At 47.9% G+C, this 22,892-nt stretch overlaps 2 protein-coding genes across 3 annotated transcripts in view; both read right to left on the bottom strand.

Annotated features, from left to right (window-relative positions):
* The window catches only part of LOC119390743 (uncharacterized), a 490,304-nt gene that overhangs the window by 327,108 nt on the left and 140,304 nt on the right, over window positions 1–22,892 (bottom strand). The window lies entirely within an intron of this gene.
* LOC119390742 (uncharacterized) overlaps window positions 1–22,892 on the bottom strand; it is a 356,206-nt gene that overhangs the window by 301,620 nt on the left and 31,694 nt on the right. For both annotated transcript variants that reach the window (XM_049414913.1, XM_037658432.2), the window contains exons 5-7: window positions 16,671–16,742; window positions 16,466–16,602; window positions 3,873–3,919 (exon numbers count right to left, since the gene is read on the bottom strand). In XM_049414913.1, coding sequence (XP_049270870.1) covers window positions 3,873–3,919; window positions 16,466–16,602; window positions 16,671–16,742 — 256 coding nt within the window. The remainder of the gene's footprint in view (window positions 1–3,872; window positions 3,920–16,465; window positions 16,603–16,670; window positions 16,743–22,892) is intronic.

The raw sequence follows: 22,892 nt of genomic DNA, 5'->3' as shown, positions 1-22,892 counted from the left end.
AACAACGCTTCTTGTTCGACAATCGTCGCTGCAAGTGTGCATCCTTCCTGGGTTTTCCGTCTTGTTTGGTTGAACACCATACGTCATTTATCCCTTCACTATAGCCTATCAAGTGAAGCTTGCATTGCCTTACAAGTGTCGTTGGTGTTGTAGGTATGACCTAGAGAACGCCTCGCTGTTCGCTAAGAAAGCTTTGTACTCCATCTCACGACTACCTTGCAGCACTGCCGAAGCTTCGAGGAGTACAGGGTCAGTGTCTTGGCGCAGGATATATTATAGCTCCGAGCGTGGCTGTTTCATTATTAGAGAGATAGAAAGGTTTTAGCTGTGCTTTTTGCATGCCACGTTACAGAGATACGTGGTACGTTAGGAATGCACTTGGAGTACTCTGAATTATTGCAGCGATTACCAGCGCGGAACCGTAAGAGCCATCCTAACCACGATGACTCACAGGCAGCCCTTGTGGCAGCCCCCATAGAGCCCTGACCGTCCGCATGCATCGGAATTCGTACTTTTTGCTGGCTCTCTACCCGCACAGTAAGAAATAAGTGGTATAACCTGTCATCACTTAGTCTTATGTAACGCCGATTGCAAAGCACCAGGCCCGCCACGGTGGTCTAGTGGTATGGCGCTTGACTGCTGACCCGAAGGTCGCGGGATCGAATCCCGGCCGCGGCGGATAGATTTTCGATGGAGGCAAAAATGTTTCAGGCCCGTGTACTTACAGTTAGTTGCACAGTAATGAACCCCAGGTGGTCAAAATTTCCGGAGCCCTCCACTACGGCGTCGCTCATAATCATATCGTGCTTTTGGGACGTTAAACCTGAGATATTATTAAACCACCAGGCATCTTTTGTCGCCATTATTTATAAGAATTGTTTGTGTCGTGCTGCTAGAACTACCAAGGTGGTGCCAAGCCATAAAAGTGGTTTACTCAGCAGATGGCGCAACAACATTTACGCCGGTGATGCGTGGACGATGCGAAATTCCGGGGATGCCCATATTTGTTTACTGCGCCCGATGACGTCCGACTCTGCTAAAGTGGCGCTGCGAAAAGCACCGCCACCAGCGCCCTCTTCGCAGCCCCAGCGCTGTGTAGTGCGAAGACAGCCGTCTACAAGCGAATGTGCATAGGCTACATGAGAATCCCCTCTTTCATTGATGTCGGACCACGTGCGGTTTCCTGGAAATCAAGGACCTGCAAAGCTTCTTTTGCCATTCCACACTTCAGAAAAAGTAGGAAGCTCATCAAGGCAAACTGCAGCTAGAATGCAAAACAAGTTTCAGTAGTTTCTGTGCACTACAACTCGCAAGTACAAGCGAGCATTGCACGACATCGAGTTCAAGGCAAGCGCCCCAAAGACCGTTCTGTAGCGCCTAAATGCGTTAAATTAGGGTATACACAAATGACAAAGCGATGAAATATATACACGATCAATTTAGTTAGCTATGTTGCTTACGATCAGTGCTACAAAGCTCGCTTTATCAGGGACGAATTGTCCCGACGATTTTCGCCTTTGCAGTTGCATTCTCCCTTCATCTCTTGCTCCTTGTGCGTTGGGCTGTTCTATGAAGTATTCTCGAATGTTCTGTTGACGGTTGTCTTCCGTTCGTACATCCTGCAAAGGGGGATATGTGCGTGTCGACGTTCGCGGGGTACAATCAAAGCCAAAACTGTAGCTTCCGAGATTGGCTCGAGCAATCGTGGAGGCCACGGGAAACACAAACCTGAGGGTGCTCACGACCAACATTTTGCGATGTACTTGTATGACGCACGTGTTAGCATTTGCTAGTTAAAACCGGAACTTTGAGCCTTCAAAACGTACGTGCGCGATGCTGCATGGTCACGACTAATTCAGAATATGGGAGGTGTGCGATGTTTATCACGGGCCTTCAGTCTGCCTCTAGCTACTCACCCCTTGTCATACGGCGCGCACCTTGGTCAGAGGCCACGGTTCTCCGTCAAGGCTACGCAAATTATTATAGCAGAACCACATTACCACACTTTTAATGCGACCGGCTGTGGAAAACAAGATTTATTTGCTTGCCCAACACGTTGGCAACGGCCCGTATCCTGCGCTCTCGCCTTTCTGCTTCGTACGACAGCTATGGAAATCGGCAAAACTGAACGTTGTTTTCAGTCCTTTACGTCCGTAGCAATTCGCAACGTATTAGAAGCGTCGATTGTGGCGTTTCTTTGTTGTTCTTGTGCCATAAGAGATTTCGCTGTAAAAGTTTGTCTGCGTGGTCTGGACCTGTTTCAGCGGCATCAAGCTATGCCTGCGACTCGACGCAGCAGGCATCTCTGAGTTGCTCATCATGAGGACCAGCTTTATTATCCGCCAGCAACTAAAGGCACGAAAGTTATGAGAAGACCACAGTTTCGCTTGTGACCTGCGGTTCGCTGTGTGAACCATGGTGAAGGAAGTCTCTTCGCACCCCGTCATTCTCAAGACGTTAAAGTGTTTCATCGCTTTAGAAGAATGTAATTTTACCTCTTTAATGTTGGCGGGAAGCCTTAGCAAGCCACCCGTTGATGCGTAAAGCCTGTACTCTAAGTAGTAAAGAAGGGAGAGGGGTATCTTGGTTACCCATTTAGAGAAATAAATGGCCTGCCACGCCCCTTCCTCCGTTTCGGGGGTAACTGCGAAGGCACGGCGAACTTAGGGAGCCTCGATGCCCGCTAAGGAACGCTGGCCGCGTTTGCATCGAGGAAGCGCGCTAGACGCAGCTACGTCAATTACACTCTTTGCCTTTCGCGTCGTGTTAGAGTGTAGCGGTTCGTCGCCAGAGTTGAGCAGCTTCCACATCCATCAACGGTGTTTCTCCGCCACCTAGTGCTTCGAGTGCGATGGCACCGAATAATAAAACTGCTCCAATAAGCGCTGCAAGAAGGCATTGACGTCGATGGGTGAATGTCGCGCAAGTGAGTGCTTTGGTGCAGAAAAACATGCCGGCGGGAAACGGAACGCCTTTTCGCCCTGACTGCTCAAGTGACGAACTGTGCCTCTCACGTTCCTGGATGGCTTTGAGGTAGCGTATGCATAAGCGCAGGCCTAGGTTACCCTGTCACTATGGACCGCACACCTCCATAAGCTGTGTCCATGTGTATGTTAACTACTACAGCTACCACAAAGTTTTAATCATGGACATTGACGTTAGTCATCGGGATGGACATGTTCGGCCAATCGTCAGCGTGGATGCATCCACGTCAAATGGTGCTACATCTGCCAAACACCAGTAGACATTGCAAAAGCTCCATATATGAATGTACAATAAACATTAAACTACTTCTGTGAGGTTGCGTTAAATTTTGTTGCTGAGGGTGTTTGTTCTCCTACTTTGCCTTCTCGGCTATTGAAGCCTGCAACTGATCAGTAAGCCATGGTGATTATCGGCCGGTTGTACCAGCTGCTTTGCTTGTCTGCTTGTCATTGCTTCAAAGTGGCGCATTATCCATGGTGCATAGCTACACTTGCCTACCTGTCGCTGTCGATGCCGGTCGTGCATACAACCTATAGTAACGGCGTCGTAATGGTTGCTTATTGCTGAGGACCTGCAAAATTGTCTACGTCCTCTTCTGTCCCTGTCCTCGCTGCGCTGCTCTAATTTCCAGATATCTATACAACTATTCTAAGTGCTCATTTTATAGCCATTTGTACTAATTTTTAGTAAAACACGCGTCGTTAGGCTTCAGCAAAGCAACAATATTAGGAGGAAGAGAAGAACGAAGGGACAGGGAGGTGTGCAAGTCTTGAGACATGCTGGCTACCCTGTAAATGATAAAGGGGTTACTACAATCTCTTATACCATACTAAGAACAATACCTGAGATAAAATAAATGAAGAGAGATAGTTGTTGCTGTTTCTTACCATACCACTCCCCGGTTATCCACGATTCTTTTATATACAGCTGCATCCTGCACTGAGCAAAGTGATACTTCTTGAAAGGCTCTGTTGACTTTACCAAAAAAGCATAATTGTTACAGTGCACAGACAATGATAGAAGAGAGTCTGTTACTAGTGTAAGTTCATTGCAGGACACACACACAAGTGGTCATGTGAGCCAGAATTGCGTGTACGCCAAGGATGGCTTTGGCACTTGCAGTGCACGACATGGGAAAACCGTCCACTTGTGAGTGCCTTTTGCTCGTTTGTGTCACATTGCGTACATTCGTCCGAGCATATAGTCCTTAGGCATAAAACAATTTAGCGATTATGAAATATGTCCATTGCTCAACTAGAAAGGCATTTCTACAGTAGACATTACATGAGGAATGTTTCCGCAATCTCTAGACACTCGTGAAGCTGAATGACCGCCACGGTTAATGAACGTTTGCTTGATTGTAAGATTTGTTGAGCTACGTGCCACATATCTCGTCGCTCGTACTCCGCTGTAGGTCACCCATCTTTAAAATGTTTCGTTATACACGTAGCAACTATCAATTACGTTCATTTACTCTCTTGTCCTTACTGGCACCTTTCTATATATGAATGTTACATGCTCACTTCTGGGTCCTTTTGCTGTCTACGAGTACTACCGACTTCTTGTATAGCTATTAAGACTACGCAGAAGAGCGCGAATAAATTGCCCATTTTGTTAGACGACCAATCTGAAGACTATGAGTAACGCCCGCCACGGTGGTCTAGTGAGCATGGTGCTCGACTACTGACTCGAGGGTCGCAGATTCGAAACAGGGCCGCGGCGGCCGCATTTCGATGGAGGAGAAATGCGTGAGGACCTTTTGCTTAGATTTAGGTACGCGTTAAAGAGCACCATATGGTCGAAATTTCTGAAGCGCTCTGCTACGGCGACCCTCATAATCATTCTCCTCGGCGCCTCAGCTCACCTAATCGTTACGCCACGCTCTCTGGTTTTCGAAACAGGTCCCCAAGCCCTCGCCCACGTCAGGAAAACTGAGGACAGCGACCTCCGGGGGTAGGGCCGCTGTTCATCGTTCTGACAAACATCCTCCGACACGACACGTTAACGACGCTGATTTCTCTACCACGCCATTCACTGATACCGACGCCGTACTTTCCGCCGATATTTCTGTAACCGTCGACAATCACCAGGCCACCGCTCTCGTGGATACCGGCGCCGATTATTCCGTTATGAGTGGCGACTTCGCGGCTGCTCTCCGAAAGGTGACGACACCATGAAGTGGTCCCCAGCTCCGTACGGCGGGCCGCCATCTACTGACGCCGGTTGGCAGGTGCACTGCCCGAGTGCATATTGGTGCCTCGACCTTCATCGGGACTTTCGTCGTGTTGCGGGAATGCTCCAGGCAGGTTATCTTGGGATTAGACTTTCTTCGAGAATATGGGGCCATTATAAATTTCCGAGAGCTGCTGGTGACGTTTTCACGTAACGCAAACTCGCACGAATGCGAATCGCATATAATGGCGTTGCGTGTATCCGACAATTCAGTGACCATACCACCCCGTTCGAGTGTGCTGGTTAACGTGGTGAGCGACATCAACCGAACCGCTTTCGGAGTTGTGGAAGGCAATGTGTCCGTGCTCTTATCGCGTCAAGTATGCGTCGCCCGCGGCCTCATGGAACTGACACAAGAGCCTGCTAAAATTCTACTGACAAATTTCAGTCATGAATACCAGCACTTCATGAGGCAGTGTGTCGTCGCTTACTTCGAAGAGCCAGCTTATCACTCGCGGAACTCTCTTCCGGTCCTCACGACGACAAGCAGTCCACGGTTAAAATTGACGTGAACTCCGAACTACCGGCTTCACAGCAAGAGAGTCTTACCTCCCTCCTGCTTTCCTTCAGTGACTGCTTTGCCACGACGTCAAAAATCAAGCAGACACCCGTTATGAAGCACAGAATCATAACCGAGCCCAACGAAAGACCTATCGACAACATGCTTATCGTGTTTCCCGAAGAGAACAAGACGCCATTCACGAACAAGTTCAACAAATGCTTGCTGACGACATCATTCAGCCATCTACGAGCCCATGGGCATCACCAGTTGTGTTGGTGAAAAAGAAAGATGGCACATTGCGCTTCTGTGTTGATTATCGCAAGCTGAACAACGTGACAAAGAAAGACGTCTATCCGCTTCCCCGCATCGACGACTCGCTCGACCGACTTCGACACGCCAGATACTTTTCATCCATGGATCTGCGCAGCGGTTATTGGCAAATTGAGGTCGATGACCGTGACCGGGAAAAGACCGCATTCATTACTCCTGACGGGCTCTTTGAATTTAAGGTGCTTCCCTTTGGATTGTGTTCTGCTCCTGCGACTTTTCAACGAATGGTGGACACAGTTTTGTCCGGTCTGAAGTGGCAATCATGTCTTGTTTATTTAGATGACGTCGTCGTTTTTTCAACGACTTTCGAGCAGCACCTTCAGCGTCTTCGGGCAGTACTTGATGCGCTCCGAAAAGCTGGCCTGTCACTCAAGCCCGAAAAATGTCACTTCGGCTACGAGGAGCTCAAATTTCTCGGCCACGTAGTGGGCAGCGACGGAATTCGCCCAGATCCCGACAAAACACAAGCTGTTGCTGCCTTCCCAACCCCAGCGAACAAACAAGACGTTCGCCGTTTTCTGGGACTTTGTGCGTACTACCGTCGCTTCGTCCCGAACTTTTCGAAGATAGCAGAACCCTTGCACCACCTCACAAGAGACAACGTCGCTTTTGTTTGGGACACAAAACAACGCCAGGCTTTTTGCGAGCTGCAGCGACGCCTTCAGACGCCACCAATATTAGGGCACTTTGACGAAAATGCCGACACTGAAGTGCACACAGACGCAAGCAATATTGGCCTCGGCGCCGTCCTTGTGCAGTGGCAAGAAGGTATCGAGCGAGTGATCGCCTACGCTAGCCGGACGTTATCATCGGCTGAATCTAACTATTCGACCACAGAAAAAGAATGTCTAGCTGTCGTGTGGACCATAGCCAAGTTCCGACCGTATTTGTATGGGCGACCTTTCAAAGTAGTGACCGATTACCATTCTTTGTGCTGGCTTGCAGGCCTCAAAGACCCCTCAGGCCGCCTCGCCCGATGGAGTCTCCGCCTCCAAGAATTTGACGTTACGGTGGTTTATAAGTCGGGACGCAAGCACACCGACGCTGACTGCCTCTCACGCGCCCCAGTCGAGTCGACTCCTCCTGACCAAACTGACGACGAGAGTTTCCTCATGGCCGTCACAGCGTCTGACTTGGCTCAGAAACAGCGTGATGACCTAGAGCTTCGTCCACTCATCGACTATCTTGAGGGCCAGCTTAAGCAGCCACCACGAACATTCAGGCGCACGATTTCATCATTTTTCCTTCGCGACAACATCCTGTACAAGCGGAACTTCGATCCCAGCGCTCGAACCGCCCTTCTGGTAGTACCATCTGCGATGCGAGAAGAGATCCTAAATGCGTGTCATGACGAACCGTCTTCTGGACATTTAGGGTTCACGCGTACTCTCGCTCGTATTCGCCACAAGTACTACTGGCCTAAACTGTCCCGTACCGTCAAGCACTACGTCAAAACCTGCCGAGACTGCCAGCGGCGCAAGATTCCGCCCATGAAACCTGCTGGCTTTTTACACCCTGTAGAGCCACCTCGAGCACCATTTCAGCAAGTTGGCATGGACCTGCTAGGCCCATTTCCGAAATCTTCAGCGGGTAATCGTTGGATAATAGTTGCAACGGATTATTTAACCCGCTATTGCGAAACACGGGCACTGCCACGAGGTACTGCAAGCGAAGTCGCCGACTTCTTCATTCATGCTGTCGTCCTCCGCCATGGTGCACCGGCCGTGGTTCTATCCGACAGAGGCACGGCCTTCACCGCCCAACTTCTGGAAGAAGTGATGACACTTAGCGGCACCGTACATCGCCGGACGACAGCTTACCATCCCCAAACGAACGGCCTAACAGAACGACTCAATAAGACCATTACAGACATGCTTTCCATGTATGTCGACGTGGACCACAGGAACTAGGACAGTGTCCTTCCTTTCGTAACTTTCGCGTATAACACCGCCGTGCAGGAAACTACAGGATTTACCCCTTTCCGCTTGCTGCACGGCCGCGAGGTTACTACGATGTTAGACGTCATGCTTTTACCTGACGCCTTTGCGACCACCACCGAAAATGCCGCCCAGTATGCGCAACGCGCCGAAGAAGCTCGTGAACTAGCTCGCTTGCGCATTCGCTCACAGCAACATTACGACGCTCACAGGTACAACCTTCGCCTACCACCCCGGAGACAAAGTCGCCTACCACCCCGGAGGGAAGTCGCCTACCACCCCGGAGACAAAGTGTGGATATGGAGTCCTGTGCGTCAACGCGGCCGGTCAGAGAAACTCCTACGCCGTTATTTCGGCCCTTATCGGGTTCTTCAACGCCTCAACGATGTCAACTACCAAGTTGTCGCAGAGACTGGTGCACGATCTTCCCGCCGTGCAGCACATCCGGACATCGTCCACGTGGCCAGGATGAAGCCGTATTACACACGCTGAAGACTTGCTCTTGCCTGGACACATTCGGAAGCATCGAGTCGATGCTTTTCGAGGGGGAGAGTAGTGACACGGACATGTAGTGGGTATCTGCCTGTTGCGCGGCTAGTTTCGCCATTATTTGTGCGTGGCGAAGAGATCGCTGGTGGTAGAGAAAGACGAAGACGTACTGCTCGATCGGAGCTGTTCCGCTGTTCGCCGTGTTTATACTTGTTTTCCTTTATTTACCGTGACAATATGGTGGTTTTGGGACGTAAAACTCCAAGAGAGGAAAAGGCTATGAGAGATGGTTGTCACAAAAGAAACGCCAGCCTTGCGTAGAATGCGCAGCGCAGTTACAGCGTTAGCTGGCAGGGCGGTCTTCACAGGGGCCGCTGTAAACATTCTTAAGTAGCTACCCACTACACAATAAATGATCCCGTTTTGTGAATTAGCGAAGCGCCCACTACACGTTTCTAGAGTCATATGCGCACCTGCATACCTGCACTCTCGGTTGTTGCTGTGGTTAGTAAAGATCAGGATGCTGAAGAATTATGGCCGAGCACTCAGTGATGCACGGGAAACTTGACACTCATTACGCAGTTCTCCTGGTCAGATTCTGCTCCTCTTACACACAATATTACATATGTTAACACGTTTCCTCGTCATACATGGCGCTCGCATGAGAATTAGTTTTCTGAATAAATGTGGCACACTGGCGTGGCTCCGGAAATTATCAAGAAGAACAGGCTTGGCTATGTGGTCGCTAGCTACGCAGCAAACCTGCGCCCGAATCCACCTCGAGCACTACTTTCTCGTTGTCGTTTTTTCTGAATGAGCGCGACAGCTGCGACGGACACCGGCAGGGACAGTCAATAACTACGCCTCCGAAATGGGCTACTGTTGTGAGCTCATAACAGCTTACGCGGTAACAACACATTTTATTACTTGCTTTTGCTCAAGCATGAAACATATGCTTCCGTTTTGTCTTTCAAAATGATGAAGGAAGCCAAAAACACTTTTCTTGCGGGGTACAGCACGGATGAAAAGACGTCCGTAAATTTGACTCCTGTAAGTTGAAGTTTCCGTTCATTACACCTTAGCCGTTGGGGGCCCGCGTTCTTGCATTCTTTCATACTCTCCCAAACATGTCCTTTTCACGAGCCGCCCCCAAGGAGACTACAAATGAACGCAAAATGTAATGTAATCCGCTTCTGGGCCCCACCTCTGACAACTCTCTAGAGAGTTTCAGTGCATGGGTCCCTAGGCGGTTTGCGCATTTAATCTCTTGCGTTTGTTTTCATTATCGACGGGGACGTTTGGGGAATAGGAGGAAGTGGGGATAGTAGAAAGCAACCCAAGAATGCGGAAATACAACGCCTAGAGTCCTTGGCAATGAAGCTCTCATATCGGCAACGACAATGACGAAGAAGCTTAAGGCTCGGCACATCAGTAAGATCTATGTGTGCTTATATACCTCTCCGTAACGGCAACTTCCATGGAATTTGCTGCGAAGAGTCCGCGCAGCATGTGGTGCGCGCCACATTACATTTTACGATAGGACACACATGTTTCTCCAACTTCCGCTTGTATTCTCTCGAAACTAATTTGCGACTTCATTGGACACCCGCATTCTTCTGCCGTGATCAACTTTGCTGTGCCGCATGTGGTGGGGCGTGCTATATATATTAATAGGCATTCGGATTTGCCACGCCCAACTACCACACTGCTGCGATGGCCAAAAATGCAGCATTAAGGTTTTGTGACTGTGAGGAGACAATAGTACACCTACTGGGGCACTGCAGATAGTAGAAGCAAAAACAAAATCGCTATAGATGCTTTAACTCCGCTGCCTCCACCGAAGAATACTTTTGGAAGGAGAGATCCTGCGACCTTGGCCTCTGAATTCTTACTTACGCAAGGCCACACACGTCTTTTTATGTAGCAAATAAACGGACAATTTTGGCAGGGTTTTGCCTTTGCTGTCGCCAGCATGTTCCGTCTAAAATATAAATCTATAACATTTCTCCACGCATCGTACGTTCTAAGCGCTCGTAATAGATCGCGAGCACTGGGTACGAAGGGGGCTGAAGCAGAGACCAAAGGAGCCTGCCACCTCTGTCACACAAACGACGCATGCGACAGCATCACTCCCAATGCCAGGCCTACCAGTGATGGCTCATCAAGCCGAGAAGATATCCTTCACTTACTCGCACAAAACACACAAAAGACAGGCGAGCCTGTCGCGCCTGTCTTCGTAAGTCTCTTCTTGTCCCTGTGGGTTTTGCGCGAGTAAGTGAAGGATGAATTTGTTCCAACTAGGCCGAATTGCAGTTTTGCGCGAAGATATGTCCCGGCCGTCTTTCGTCGGGGCAAGGAGCATCAAGGGGCGCCTATGTGTCGTGGAGGAGAGGGTCGGGGCTGCATCACTCGAGTAGCAGCTGAGAACTTTGATCATAAGGGCGTGGCTGTGAGAGATGGCGCGCGCGTTATCTCCAACAGACATCAGGAGGCGGCTCGTATATCCTTGCACAGCCGGACAAATGTTTAACTATTGTGCCCAGCGGTGACCTTTTTTGTGCGTCAGCGCCATATGATTGAACCAAGTAGCTAAAAAAATTTCACCATCTCCCACTAAAGGGAACCATGCTGAAGCAGAACCGCAAGTTGGGCTAGTTGGTGGATGTTCATCGTAATGTAATTGACAGCGCAATGTACGCCTACGTGAGCATGAGTTGACACTTTAAGGTGCCGCTGTGACGTCGCATTTGGCATCCCATTGTAGATCATGTAGATGTGTGCCCCACATGCAGAAAACCACTATCAAATATAGACATGTCGATCAACGCACGCGTGAAATAGCTGAAGCCTTTTTTATTACATGCAACAACAAGTGCATCAGTCATCCATCAATCATTCTTCTAGATGAGGAATACAAGTACCTGTTAGACAAGACATGATTAATCTGTTTGTGTTGTTACACCCGTGCTTGGTCTTGGTGACTCTTTGATCTGTATATATGTTCTTTCTTTTTCGAAAATAAATTTAGTTGTGAGTTCAGCGCTGTGTCCTTCTCTTCTTTCTGTCCCTGTTTAACCCGTTGCGCTGTCAATTATATTACGATAAAGGGAACCATGTGGGGATGCGAAGGAGCGCATGGGTCGACATCAAGTTTCGTTCATCACGGGCACCTTGCCCGACGTTGACGCGCCCTTGCATGTGGAGCACACCATGAATTCACTGTAGTTGCCGTTGCTGTTACTCGTCCCGAACTCTTGTTGGAGCACACCACGTGGGTTTATGGCGTGTCTGCAGAATCTCGTTCCCCGAGGCCATCACGTGATTGCTGAGAGAGTGTAAGGGGGAGGCCACAGCGTCTTACCCAGCCCCTTAAACAGGCCCGAACGCGCTAGCGCGTGCCAGCGCGTTCTGACTACGATACAACGCGTTTGTTCATCGCGTGTCTGCAGAATCTCGTTCGACGACGCCGGAGAGGCGCTGCGATCGCGAGAGCTCACGGACAAGTTTCACATGGACTCTGTATTTTTACCTTGCTGCATCGCCACAAGTTCGCTCTTCTACGTCTGAAAAGTGACCCACCGCTCCAGGAGGACGCCTGGAACCGTTGGAAATTACCATTCCACGCCGGCAAGGCGTCGTTTTGCTGCTGTGAGCGCAACATGCCCAACTTCGCTACGCCGCCGTGCTTACCCTAACTCCGGCGTCATTGTGACAAGGAGAGGCCACCTTTCTTTGCCAGCGTTCGCTTCCAGAGCACGTCCCAGGCAGAAGAATGGAAGTTGTCGCATACGGAACGCCAATAACTGATGAAGAGCTCAATGACGGATCATTGTCACATACTGCGTTGGCCATGCAACGCCGATATCGCCGTCCTGACCCCGAGCACCGCTCAGACGCTGCCGACTATGCGGCCGCCGACGCCCAACGCGGCAAGCCCGCTTCTCGCCCTGCACGGCCACCGCCTGCTCCAAAACGTCGCCCACTACCACGGTTACCGCCGGAATACTACAAAATTGTCCTGCGATTCGTTAAACCTGGCCGATCTGGGACCGGCCTGCCTCACTGAAGCCGTATGCGCCGCTGCAGCTTTCGACTCGGCCGCAGTCTTGCATATCGACCACGTGCGCATTCACCCGACCAACAACACTATTACAATCAGCGCGCCTGATGAGAACCGTGCAATGGCTCACCTGAAGATTACACAACTGAAAGTTGCCGACTGGTCTTGTACCATGGCTGTGTATGCCCGAGCACCCGACAACTCAGTTAGGGGCATAATATTCAATGCGCACAGCTTTGAGAGTGACAACCACATTTTCAACGAGCTTCGCGCTCGTAATCCAGCTATCGACATCGTAGGAGCCCGGTGACTGGGGAAGACCAGACATTTCGTCATAACCTTCGCTGGCCGCACCCTTCCCAAGCATGTCCGCTACCTTGCCTTCGCGCTCTGGGTATATCCCTTCAGGGAACGGGTAGAGGCGTGTTTCAATTGCAGACAAACTGGTCACAGGACCGACGTGTGTCCGAAGCCGAAACAAAGTACCTGCCGTCGATGTGACGAAAGCCACCCGCAACCTATTGACGGCGAAGAACTCGCTTGCCCGGCGCAATGCGTCGTTTGTAAAGGCGGCCACCTAACCGGCAGTCGCAACTCTAAATACAGACCTGACCACGATGCCCATTCCCGATCCCCATCTAGGACTCGGGATAACCACAACAAACAACCGGCCGTCCCGCACGCAAAGGGTGCTGCTTGGCAGACGGACAAGCCGCAACAGCCGTAGAAAAACCCTGCTGAAAACCAACATATGAGGGAGTTGGCACAACAGGTCAAACTCTTGCAACAACAATTGGCTGCCGCTAACGATAAAATTAAGCATTTGGAAAGCAAGCACGCGCCTACAAGCGCGACTACGACAAACAGTGCCGCACAGATCGTGGCCTGTGTCACCCAAAATGAAAACACTGCCAGAATGGACGTAGACGCGGTCAGGGGCACGAAACGTGAGGCTGCCGAACAAACAGCCGTAATTACCACAGCAGAACCAAACGTCTCGAAAATCAATGGACGAATTCAAAAGCCAGAATCCCTGTTCGACAAAATGACTAGGGAACAAACTGCTCAAAACAAACAGCTCACTGAGAATATCGCTGTCCACTGGCGTTTAAAGAGCAATTTATGGTCTGATGTACCGTCAGCACTCACATTAGAGCACAGGCGTCACTATTATCGAAACGAAGTGCATTTTACGGTGCCAGTATGTGGTTATCATACGTAACTTCCGTTAGCGTATGCCACAGGGGTCGAGCAAAGCTTAGATATATAATAGGATGAATGAAAATTTGTAATCAGACAATTCAACTAGTTGTCGAAGGACTGCTCACTAAGGAAAGTTAGTAGGGCTGATTGAAAACTTGTTAATACTTTAATGTTTGCAATGGCAAGCGGAAGGGCGTTCCACTCGTTTCTGGACAAAACCAAAGGAGAGTGTAAGTATTTCTTAGTGCGAGCAAATAGTGGGCGTATCTTGTGATCGTGGTCACATCGGGCTGAAATGTTTATGGCTGGATGAACGAATCTGAGTGGAAAAGGACTGTAGCTAAAGTAAATGCTCTAAAAGAAGGATAATCTCGAATATTTTCTGCGTGTTGCGAGGGGTAAAATACCAAGAGTTCTTTTTATGGATGATACACTATGAAAACGTGAATAAGAGGAAGCAATAAACCTAGTGGCTCTACTTTGAATTGACTCAAGCATGTCAGTAAGGTATGCTTCATGCGGATGCCATACGTTAGAAGCATACTCTTAATGGTTATTGGGTGAATTAAATGCCTGAAGTTTGGTGTCTCAAGTAGCCAGATGTAGGCGGCGTTTTAAAATGCCAAGTTTGCGAAATGCTTTGCTGGTAATTAATTCTACATGATTGTTCCATTTTAGATTGTAATGTAGGATAACAAACACCTAAGTATTTAAAGGACGATACCGTTTCAACGGAAGAGCTGTTGATGAGGCATATATTCGGCATTTGATTGGCATATCGACCGAATTTAACGTGCTTGGTCCTTTCAACGTTAATTTTCATTTGCCATTTGCTGCACCATTGGGAAAATGCTGTTAAGTCAGATTGCAGGGTTAAAATGTCGTTCTGATTGGCTATTTCCTTATATATTACATTGTCGTCAGCGAAAAGTCGTATGGTAGACTGCATGTTAATTGATATATCGTTGATATAGATTAGAAATAACAGCGGCCCTAAAACTGACCCTTGTGGAACGCCCGACTTTACCTGTGTCTGTTTGGATATGTAGGTGTCGTTTTTAACACACTGAAATCTTTCAGTTAGGAAGCCTGTAATCCACTGAAATGTTTTTTGTCGAGCCGGAGACTACGTAGTTTTGTAAGAAGACGTTGATGAGGGACGCGATCAAACGTTTTAGAAAAATCAATAAAAATTGCATCGATTAACAATGGCCTATTGATGGAGCGGTGTAAATCGGTAACTAGCTCAAACAGCTGAGTGTTACAGAATGTTACAGTCTCTGAAAGCCACGTTGGTTTTCAAAAAGTAGCTTATTGGATTCAAGGTGAAATATTATGTGGCTGTATAAGATATGTTCGAGCATCTTACAACAAATTGATGTCAGAGAAATAGGACGGTAATTGTTAGCGATGTGCTTGTCTCCAGATTTAAAGCAAAGAATGACATTCGCAATTTTCCAGTAATCAGGAAGGCACTCATAATCCAGTGACTACTGAAATATTAGAGATACGAGGTGGGATGATTTGTCTGACGTCAGCTTGAAAAGCTTGTTGAATCACAGGAATAAAAATGTAATGTTTTTCAGACTTCTATAAAAGCGGAGCCAACGCTAGAACCACAACTGACGTTAACCCGCCTTGGCGTCTGTATCATAGGTGTACATATCTAATGCTTATTGTTTTGTTATAAAATTAGATAGCCAGCACTGCAACCACAGTTAATGTTGCGACGACATTACGCCTGCACAGGGTCTTTTTCCAAAGCAGTTCCAAGACCTTGCGTGGCTCTGCGGTAAAACACTTGACTGCCACGCAGAATACTTCGGTTCGATTCCTGCTGGGATCCTGACTTTTATTCTTTGCATTCGTCGGGTCAACGCCAACCATATCGGCTTTTCTCACCGATCTCGCGTTTAAATTACGTATGTCTGTTCTTCCCGTTGCTGGGTAGATATAAACTGTCAATAACCTGTGGAGGTGTTTGACGACGTACGCGACAGTCTTCTACGTTATTCATGTCGTGACCAGACAATCGTATTCGTCGAACCCTCTTGCCCTCGCAGACCAATTTTGGTCTACACCAAGTTGAGGAGACGATCATGAGAGCGTCCAGACGTAGGTGGCTAGATAAATAGAAACGCTCAAAGTGTCTTTGGTTCACTAAGAAGTGCTTCGTAGCGGAGGACTCCGGAATATTTCGACCAGCTGGGGCTCTTTCAAATGCACCTACATCTAAGTACACGAGTGTTCTTTCATTTCGCGCCCATCAAAAGGCGAGCGCCTTAGCCGGAAATCGAACCCGCATTCCCAAGGCTATTAGAGTCGTTTAACAAGTTAGGCAAATATGGTACGCAAACACAGTATGGTATTACGGTACCGCTCCTTCTTTCTCGCTCGTTGTGCTTTTACCGCTTCTAATTCCAGTGAATGCACTCCAACAGCACAAACGCTTTTCGAAAATTTATTGTGGTGTTGTCACGCCTCATCGTTGTCCGACAGCTTACGCATTATTAAGGAGGACCCTCTCGAAGCAGCCAAGCAAGCCTACACCATGGGTTGCTTCCTTGGCTGCTTCGCCGTCATCGTCTCTTCCTCGCTACACTATTTTTGATCATTTGAATGCACCTAATAACACTAACACGTTAGTCGATGCTGTCAAGGTCAGATCAAAAGAAGCCAACGTAATCCTCTTAGACTGTGCCCGCATCATAGTTTGTTTTTACGTACCCTGTCGCAAGAAATACGATGTCTACACTGGCGTTGAAGGTTTCATTCCAAGTAAATATCTTGCCCAGTTTGTCCAGAGTCTCCGATGCATTTAACTTATTTCCCGCTGCAGTAGTATTTGCAACTATGTCTTCCTCCTATGAGTGCGAAAAAGCAAATTGGTTAATGGCCTTTGTAACGTTTGGGTTTTCAACAGAGTGCTCACCTCAAGCTGCGATGATCCGACCATTGTGAGAATTATTTTAGGATCTTCATGCACCTTGAAGAACTCCTGGGCCTGTAACATATTACGCAGTGTTAGGACTGAAATTGTTGACTAAGCGTATAAGCGCAGCCTACATTTTTTTACAAGAAGCAGTGCTAGTCACAGCGATCGCAGTGTCAGTAAGATAAGATGTTATCCCAAAGGAGGAGGAGGAAGGAATACAAAAGGGAGAAGGCAGGGAGGTTAATCAGACAGCAGTCCGGTTGGCTACCCTACGCCGGGGGAAAGGGAAGGGGAGTGGAAAGATGGGACAGACAGAGAGAGCGGGGGGAGCGAAAAAAACGGGAATGATCAATAAATGCACTGACACGTATATGGCCAAAGGAATTAGGTAATAGCTAACTACGTTAAGGTCCTCACATGCCATTTTCATCATTAGAATTTCTTTTATGCTTGAAATGATGGGTGCGGACTTCGAAATAGCATAACGTATAGTGGCAGCATTCATAAAACTAAACATAACTTAGTGCGAGCGCAACACATGAATAATTTTTGTCTTAACCATCTCTACATATAACTCTCCCGTTTACAGCTTACTCACCTGTATAGATCTTTAGCTACTGTAACATTCCATCACTGACAGAGACAGAAGATTTTATTCTTCTTCTTTCGCTTTCTCCCGCTCCCTCGCCAAAGCAGTTCTTCGTCGTCTTTGAGTCGCTACACTCTCCCTGGTTTTGTTTTGTCCCTCCGCTAGATATAGGGAATCACATTGCTGACGGCAGCTATTTCCATGCCACCATCTTCCGTTGCGTAGCCGATAGTCTTAAGTAGTCCGTCTTTTGTAGCCGTTTCGGTCACCTTAAACGGTCTCAACAGTTTTGTACTATGACTGCCATAGACTTTCCGTATCAAAACTAGATCACCTAGAGTAATATTGGGGATCTTGTTGTTATGACGCTTGTCAAACGCTCGTCTAAGCGACTCCCTGTGTTTTTTTTTTGGCTCTCTGCAGTCTTCTTGGTCTCCTCAAGGTGTAGTTTTGTCTTGATTTCCAGCGTGTCTTCTGCAGGCAGATACGCCGGTTCACCGAAGGCCGCGTACTGGGGGCTGCATCCTAAAGCACTTGTGTGGGATCGATTATGATGCGACACTGCTGCTTGTAGGCAACATTTCAACCCTCCTGGGAATTCCGGGTACATGCTTATGTATTGCTTTATGTCTCGTATGACCCGTTCTGCGAGCTCGTTGGCTGACAGGTGGTATGGGGCTGTAAACTTCAGAGTGATATTTTTTTCTTGTGCCCACTTTGCATGTTCCTGGCTCCTAAATACCGATCCATTGTCAGATACAATGTATTTCAGTCCCTCAACCATGTCTCTGTTCAGTAGTGCTATGACGGTTTGCGCATTCTCCCTTCATGGCTTGGCCGCAAAAATCCTTCAGCATTCGGCAATGCATACTAAGAAAGACTGAGTTCTCCTCACGCCTTCGCTTTTTTTCTTTAGCTCAGCGAAGTCAACATGAACGGTCTCAAACGACACACTTGCGTGAGGTGGGAATATAATAGTGTCCGTTTTCTGCTTGTATTTAGCCTTGTTGAATTGACAATTGTGACAGGAGCTGATGTAATCGGCGACATCCTTCTTCATTCCTGGCCATGTAAATCGCCTGTTCGCCAAAACGCATCGTGTCCTCCTGAATGTGGGCTGTCATGATACAGCTCAAGAACCTTTCGTACCAACGTAACTGGAACGTGCAACTTTCCTCCTATGGGCGTCAATTGCTCTGTACCTTCGCAGAGCTTGAGTAAGTTCACACTTTCCTTTTTCCCACAGCCACTGATTACTGGAAGCCGAGAAAGTGCATCGGCATCTGATAAATCTTGCGCGCTTCTGTGTGCGACTTGAAAGTCAAACTGCTGGATTTCCCTGATCCATCGGGCTATTCTCCCCTTTTGGTTGTGAAACATTCTCCCTTTTGGTTGTGAAACATTCAGGAAATGGGTAAGTGCCTGATGATCAGTGAATAGTTTGAATTTTCTACCTTCGATGTAAGATCGAGAATACCTCATTACTAGAACAACAGCCAATGCTTCCTTCTCTGTTGTGCTGTAGTTCTCCTCTGCCTTCCTAAACGTATGGCAGCCAATAACTTTGGCTCCTCTTTCTCGTTTTCGCTGATACAGAAGAGCACCTGCACCGAAGTTGGAAGCATCTGTCTTCACATCAAAGGGAAGAATGAAATCGGGTAGCGTAAGGAGCGGATCTGATGATATGGCTCATACTAAGTCATCGTAAGCATTTTCACATTCATCAGTACAAATAAAATCTGTGTTCTTGTGAAGCAAATTGTTCAATGGTTTCGCTCTGGCCGCAAAATTTTTTATGAAGTTTCTGAAGTGTCCGGCAAGCCCAAGGAAAACTCTGAGCGCGTGTACACTATCTAGCTTCTTCATGTGCCTTACGCGATCCACGGATGCTTCCTTAGTGCTTTTAGTAAATCCATCCAGGACGCGTCCATGAACTGTAATTTTTGTCTTGAAGAACCCACTCTACTTAAAATGTACTTTCAGTTTAGTTTCGCCCAGTGCGGTCAAAACAGCAGTCAGATGTTCAGCGTGAGACGTTTCATCTTTTGAACAGACTAAAATATCGTCGATATAGACGTTCCAAAATACTCCAAGAAAGGGTTTCAAGACGCCATTCATCATCTTTTGAAACCAGGCAGCGCTGTTCTTCTACCCGAAAGGTAAGCGATTGTACTCATATATGTCAAAGGGAGAGACAAAGTCCGTGTACATTTTATATTGCTCTTCGAGTGGTACCTGCCAAAATCCTTTGGAAAGATCTACTCTGGAGAAGACTTTGCAACATCCCATTTCCTCAAATATTCCATCAGTTCTTGGCATAGGAAAAGGAAATAGGTCCGTTTGGCGATTCAAAATTCGGTAGTCTGCACATAGCCTCAAAGATACATCTTTAGGAGCCAGCGTAATTGGTGAGGTGAACGTATACACACCGACGGTCGTATTATGCCAGCATCTAATATCTTTTGGATCTCGCTTTTCAACCAAACTTTCTCCTCGCGTGACATGTTGTAAGGCTTTCTCCTGACCGGTGTAACGTCTTTCAGCTTGAACGGAACCGAAAATTTTGTTGTTGCTGGTGAATAGTTGCTTAAGCAGACAAGTTCGGGCAACTTGCGGCGGACGTCGTCTTCACATGCAGTAAGGCGATCTGCTATACTAAGTGAGGCGCACGCCTCTTTCGCCACAGTCACTTCATCATTCCAATAAAGGTTTACCTTTAGGGTATTCATATCAGGTCCGGAAAGCATAAATTTGTAGTCACACCCTTTCACTACGAGAGCGTCAATGTCAGCATTCTGGCCTTGAAAAGAGACACTTGTTCTCACCCATTTATTGTAAATTTGTCTCGTCCCATCAAAACTTTGTACTTGTACCCACCTCCCTCGAATAATTTATTTCCTCTTTACAAGTGCCTCATTTATGACAGGCACAGATGCCCCATTTTCTACGAAAGCATCAACGTCTTCACCATTTACCTTTAGTTTGATATACAGAAGGTTAAGAGCCGTTAGAAAAACAGTCTCCAATTTTGTCGTCAGGTGGGACTGTACACCCTCTTGTATTCATTTTTTTTTCAGCTGCATCTGGATGCGAAGAAGCCATATGCTCTTGGTCGTTACTGTCATCGGAGATTAAATTGACAACTCGGTTTCGACCATGCCAATTCAGGATCACGTGACCTCCAAGGTGCCCTGTCGAGATGGTAATCTGGCCGACATGGGTTCTGGGAGTTCGAATCAATTGAGAGGTTCTTGAAAGAAACTAGAAGTTCCTCGACAGTTTTTGGCGATTGCATTTGTGCCTCTCTCTGGTGTTCCTTAGGAAGGTCGTGAATAATGAGCGGAACTTTCGCCGACTCCGGAGGTTCCGGGTTGGCCATTTGAAGAAGGCGCCCTTTCTCATAAAAATACTCTAGTGACTTTCCTGATCGAAATTTGTAAAAAACTGCTTTTCCATTCATCCCATGTGTCGGTCTCGTGTCCAGCGTAGTGAAGCTCGTACCACTTTCGAGCCAGTCCTGCAAGGAATGAACGCATGTTCCTGATGCGCTCACTGGATTCTTGCCTCGAGGTGTCCTCACACGCGTGTTCGTAGAACTTGATCCAGGTGTCCGGCCTTGTGCTTTCACCATCAAATGGATCAGGCTTTGCTATCTCCTTGTTGGATCTTTGTTGTGCCTGGATGACGGCAAGAAGAGTGTCCATGAACTGCTGCTGTCGCTCTGCGTGCTGCTGCTGACGGTGGAGCATTTCCATGAGGCATGAGCCAACGGAATAATCTTCATTGCTTGGCGCAACCCTTGACGACGCTTTCAAAAGCGGCCGCATGATGTATTCTTGAAACTCGGAGTACTTCAGTTTCATCTCACTGATGGTTGGTTGTCTTATCTCCTCCGGCGTCTTCCCGGCTTTCTGAGCGACCAACTCACGTAGTTCGGAAGTCGTGATACTTTCAGGCAATTCATAGGTTTCTTCATCCACGTCGCACGTCGAAACGTATGGCCTGTCAATTGAACTTCGGGATAAAGTCAAAGTTATCCACATAGCTGCGTTCCTAATCCTGTCGAAGACGTAGCCAATGTAACATTCCAACACTGACAAAGACCGAAGATTTTATTCTTCTTCTTTCTCTATCCCCCGTTCCCCCGCCAAAGCAGTTCTTCGTCGTCTTTGAGTCGCTACAGCTACACAGCTTTTTTCGTAAAAGCAGCTCGATTTCGGCTAGATTAAAGCGGTTCCGTACAAGTGGTGGAGGTGTGGGCTAATAATCGTCGCTTTTTGTGAACCAATTGCAATCTTGTTATACAGAATAAGAATCTGACGTGCGATCATGATACTGAAGGTGGCCAACAACACTGCGATGTTTCGAACTCGCTACGGCTCGCTCGATCGTCGCTATGCTGCCACTTGCTGAGCGGGTCGCGTTAACACATTGATTGGCCGCCATCCCGCCCTGCGAATATGAATGTCCAGTGAAGCTGTATCAAACACCACACATGCTGATGGCAGGGGGAGGGGTATATTTTATTATTACTTTAGAGTAATGGTAGGGATAATCGCTTTGTGATCCCTTTGGTAAACCATGATTGGCGCCGCGACCGTTTTCAGCAAGACGAATTTGTTTGTTTGGTCGACCATTGTATTCACGCTATTTTTCTGGTGTCTTTAATTTCCGTGGTCTACCCATGGCAGTCTTAGAATGAACTGAATGAAATGCTAGACGGGTCTTCCTTCATATATAAAAGCGAGAAACATGCGGGGAGAAGGAAGAGCCGTTTGACCTCATTCGAGGCCCTCGTGTGAAGCTCAAAGCAGCTGCAACCCTATCTTTGCCGGGAACGCGTGGGAGGGTGTTCCCATTGTTCACAGGCGCCTTATCATTCACCAAGCGGTTTTGACGCTTGTTTTGTTGCTTTCTTTATTGAAGCGAATACTAAGCTTTATGCTGTGTGCCTGATTGCAAAAAAAGATATGCCGTTTGCATTCAATTATTGAAGGAGCCCTAAGCTACCCAGAGGTCGAAATTTGGCTGTGGCGTTGCAGTTGTGCAAAAGCCTACAGCGAACGTGTTCGTCGGCTCCTCTGTCCAGCTCTCCGAGTGGCCTTCCTCAGCGTCCGATGTGAAAACGCAACGAGCGCGCGCCTCTGCTACCAGAGGAACACGCGAGCGCGAGCGTCTCTTGGGACCTGGAGCTTTTATTTTAGTCCACGGAGACGGAGACGTTGTAGGTTAGAGGTATGCAGCCTCGCTGTAATATGTAAACACTGTTCTAGCCATAGTGGTTACCAACATGTGGCGGTGCTCTGCACTCACGGGAGCACTTTCATTATGACGACCGGAACGAAATTTAGTTCATTTAAACTATGCATCGGGTTAAACCTCGTTATAACGAAAGTCTCGGTATAACGAAGTATTTCGCTTTTCACAGCACCATGTCCACTGAACACCACGTATTTTTAACTTCAACATAACGAAGCGTGCTCATACGTGATTTCATTATAATGAGCTTTAACATGTTGCAAAGGCAGATGCTCTACCACTGAGCTACGGCGGCGGCCGTGCTACAGTCCAGTTTTTATGTTGTATATATGCGCATTTAAAAACTAAGAGTGTTAGTCAGCGCCGGTCTC

The sequence above is a fragment of the Rhipicephalus sanguineus genome, chromosome 4, assembly GCF_013339695.2.
Source record: "Rhipicephalus sanguineus isolate Rsan-2018 chromosome 4, BIME_Rsan_1.4, whole genome shotgun sequence".
NCBI classification, from domain to species: domain Eukaryota; kingdom Metazoa; phylum Arthropoda; class Arachnida; order Ixodida; family Ixodidae; genus Rhipicephalus; species Rhipicephalus sanguineus.
Note: the sequence above shows the minus strand (reverse complement) of the source record. Positions and strands in the feature narration are given on the sequence as shown.